The 3,503-nt window shown below is 39.7% G+C and overlaps 1 protein-coding gene across 3 annotated transcripts in view; it reads left to right on the top strand.

Moving 5' to 3' along the window:
* TfAP-2 (transcription factor AP-2) overlaps positions 1–3,046 on the top strand; it is a 67,375-nt gene extending 64,329 nt beyond the window's left edge. For 2 of the 3 annotated variants that reach the window (XM_018034486.2, XM_026818748.1), the window contains exons 7-9: positions 560–701; positions 832–1,003; positions 1,108–3,046. In XM_018034486.2, coding sequence (XP_017889975.1) covers positions 560–701; positions 832–1,003; positions 1,108–1,245 — 452 coding nt within the window. In that variant the 3' untranslated portion in view covers positions 1,246–3,046. The remainder of the gene's footprint in view (positions 1–559; positions 702–831; positions 1,004–1,107) is intronic. The other variant, XR_003389926.1, reaches the window with a different exon arrangement.
* The last annotated feature ends 457 nt before the right edge of the window (positions 3,047–3,503 follow it).

The following is a 3,503-nucleotide window of genomic DNA, read 5'->3' as shown; positions in this document are numbered from 1 at the left end:
TCTATACTTTTTAGCACGTAGGTATGTATTATTAGCATTGTTCTTCCGACGTCTGATTTCTTTTTAATTATAGGAAATGCGTTTTTCTAAAATACATAAACTTTTAGGATTGACTGTATAGCCAATACATCCTCAATATTAATTAGACTGCGAGTTTCTATGCAGAATAAAACACGTATGAATAAATTGATTTCAGATACACGTTTGCTGTATCACGTAAGCATTGCGGTACAACATTTCTCATTCTTCCACATTGAATTCTTTCATAAATGCATACATCATAATAATTAAATATGCTTTTATCAACTTGTAAAGTGGTCGTAAAACGGACAATCCGTTTAATGTATTATTCTAGGAATTTGAAATTCTCGAATACCTAAGCGTATAATCAGAACGGTAGAATCAGGAAGTAGAATTTATAATCGAAAGTGGTGGGTTTTGATAAGAAAGGTTTAATCTCCATACAGTAAAGTCGTAAACGAGAAATGTCTAGATTTCCATAATACACCGGTTGCGCAATCGGCGTTCCTATAACGAGACGTTTTGTCTCTTTTTTCAGGAGAAGCCATTCACCTTGCCAGAGACTTCGGCTACGTTTGCGAAACCGAATTCCCTGCGAAACAAGTTGCTGAATACCTCAGCCGGCAGCATTGTGAACCGCAAGATTCCTACAGGAGGAAAGAACTGCTCCATGCCACCAAGTAAGGATTTATTTCTACATGATACAAAGAGATAATCGACTCGTTTAAGGATCGAACAAATTCGTCAGATTAAAAGAGATATGAGTCTTATTTAGATAGAGATGTTCAGATTTGCGACTCGCTGTTTCAGACAAATCACCAAAGAGCTGATGGATCTTCTGAATCAAGACAGATCGCCACTTTGCAACACGCGACCGCAACACATCCTAGATCCGAGCATACAGAGACACCTTACACATTTCTCTCTCATATCACACGGATTCGGAAGTCCCGCGATCGTAGCCGCTCTCACAGCAATACAGGTACTCCGTTGTTTTTAATTTTAATATTAAATACAAATAAATGAATGAATGAAACATATAATAGAAGTAACTACGTGAACCGTATATGAAATGAATGATTGCAGAAGTTCCTAAGCGAGTCCCTGAATCACCTGGAGAAGATGTACCCGGGTAACGGGAGCGGCGTGACAAGTAGTCAACAGTCGAGCCTCGACACGAACAAGAACAAGGACGGTACGTTGATGAACGACATGAAAAAGTGACGGCCAGAGGACCCGCCTACCTCGAACGTGGTCACTTCAATCAGGCACTCATGGCCGTACAACTGAGCTTTCGCGGGCAGAGCTAATCGCGAACAGCTTCTGGTGGACCACTGAAACGATCACGCATGTCCGCGCGGCTCCATATAATCAAAAAACGAAAGAACCAGGAAGCTGCACAGATGGGAGGAGAGTAAACGTATTTGCGGATGTTCGTGTTCGCTGAGGTTGGCTGGTCGAAAGTGTTCTAGGTAAAAATGAATGACGACAAGTCACAAGAAATGTGCAATCAGTCGATGATCGAATTGAACTCGTTGATCAGGGCTTATAGAGGACCTGGTGGAGTCGAATCGACCGGCAATGGGACATAACACTATCCTCCCTTGGTCTGAGTAAAACACAGTTGTGTACCAAGGGAATTAAGAAGTTGGTACGATTCGCGGTTGAGTATCGAGTAAAACGTAAGGATAACTTTGTTCCCTCACTGCCTGTTCAGTTTTCGAGCGTATTGAGAAAGAAGAGCGTATCGATCGATTCGAGAAATTGTCTTCCCTCGTTTCTCCTCTCATCAACAATCGCGTGCAATTATTCGCAGGATCGATTGAACGTTTATGTTGTAGGCTTAGTGATAGTTCAAACTTCGTGCAATCAACTTAGTATTCGTCACGATTCTTATAAATTCGATAGACCGATTATAAAAAGTTGTTTCAATCTCCTCTTCAATGATTTTCCGTATTCTTAAAACCTACGAATCGATCGATAATTGAGAGCGCATACAGACATGACTAACAATTCACAGCACTCTTTACTTCTTTTGATTTAATTATTTATACATATGTGTTGCTCAACCGTTATTCCCTGCTCGAGTGTACTCACAGTATATTGCAGCACAATAGTGATGCATCGCTCTCTAAAGATAAGAATTCTGGCCTCATTGCTGTAAATTCTCGATTTACACTGGTTAAAATCTCCACGGCAGCTTGTAACGAGCAATCACAACGAACGAACGAACAAGAAAAGGATAAGAATGTACAACAGCCGTCCGAGGCTAAGAAAAAGTATTAATTTAGAATCGTTAGTAGCCGATCAAGTTTTATTTAAATTAAAAGATACGAAAGAGCTGAACGATTATTATTCTTGTAACTATCTGTCACGGCGGTCGATTATTACGTACGATTCGGTACTTCGGTACTGAACGATTCTCGTGATGGTCAACTAAGAATTTACTATAAAATAGTTTTTCCATATGCATATTAAGAAACACTTTATTCCAACTCCACGTAATAAAAGATTTTATTCTCTCGACTAGCTAGTTGAAAGTACGCCGCGAATTTTCATCTCCAAGTATTTCTATTAGCAATTATGTGATTTCACTTGGGAAAGATCTCTTAACATTGCAATACTTGAACTTCGTTGTCGCGCTCGATAAATCCAGTTTCTTGCCGCTTAACGACGTATCTTTCGTAGACTTGTAGCAGAAATTCATTGTACGACGGGTAGATCAAATAAATAATTCTAACACGCTTCGTGAAGAACCGTGAAGTCGAACGAGTAATATATTCAATTGCGAGAATCATCGATAAAAACAGACTTAGCGATTCCTAAATAGAACGAGTGCGTACTCGAGCCAGCGACAATTTGACTGCGCGTTTTGCTCCTTGTTGCAACTCTACGAATTTGGTTTATATCGTCGACGAATCAAGAAAGGAGAAGACGAAAAAAGAACCAAGGATCATTTTCATCGTGCCAATGCGAAAGTTGCCATTTGAGATGTGCCAATTAACGTAAAAAAAAAAAAAAAAAATGAATAGCCGAGAATAAACGAAAATTGACTATTATTGAGCTTTAGCGTTTTTGGGTTTGCGAGCTTCGCGTACGAGGATCAGCTCTACGGTATCCGTAAAGGTGACTGATCGTCTCGCGCGAGAAAACGAAGGGATCGGGCTAGGAAACGCTGAACGGAAGCACGAGAAATCGCGTCGAAGTACAATATCAGGTGAACCTGAGACATATCTAACTTTGTAATTAAATCTTAGGCGTATGTATAAATGTAAGATTAAGAAACCTGAACGCCTCGCGTTCCGGGATATTATGTACAGAGTATTTGAATCTTTCTTGTGATATAATCGTAACATACTACTAAGATATAAACTGATAACAAGAGCGACACGGAGGACAGAACACATGTAAAATTACTATTATCATTCCATGTTTTTTCATAGAGACGAGATATTAGCGTGGTCGTGAAGGATACGTTTTTC

The sequence above is a fragment of the Ceratina calcarata genome, unplaced genomic scaffold (assembly GCF_001652005.2).
Source record: "Ceratina calcarata isolate Rehan_Ccalc_2016 unplaced genomic scaffold, ASM165200v1 scaffold144, whole genome shotgun sequence".
Taxonomy (NCBI): domain Eukaryota; kingdom Metazoa; phylum Arthropoda; class Insecta; order Hymenoptera; family Apidae; genus Ceratina; species Ceratina calcarata.
This window is presented reverse-complemented; position numbering and strand designations above follow the sequence as displayed.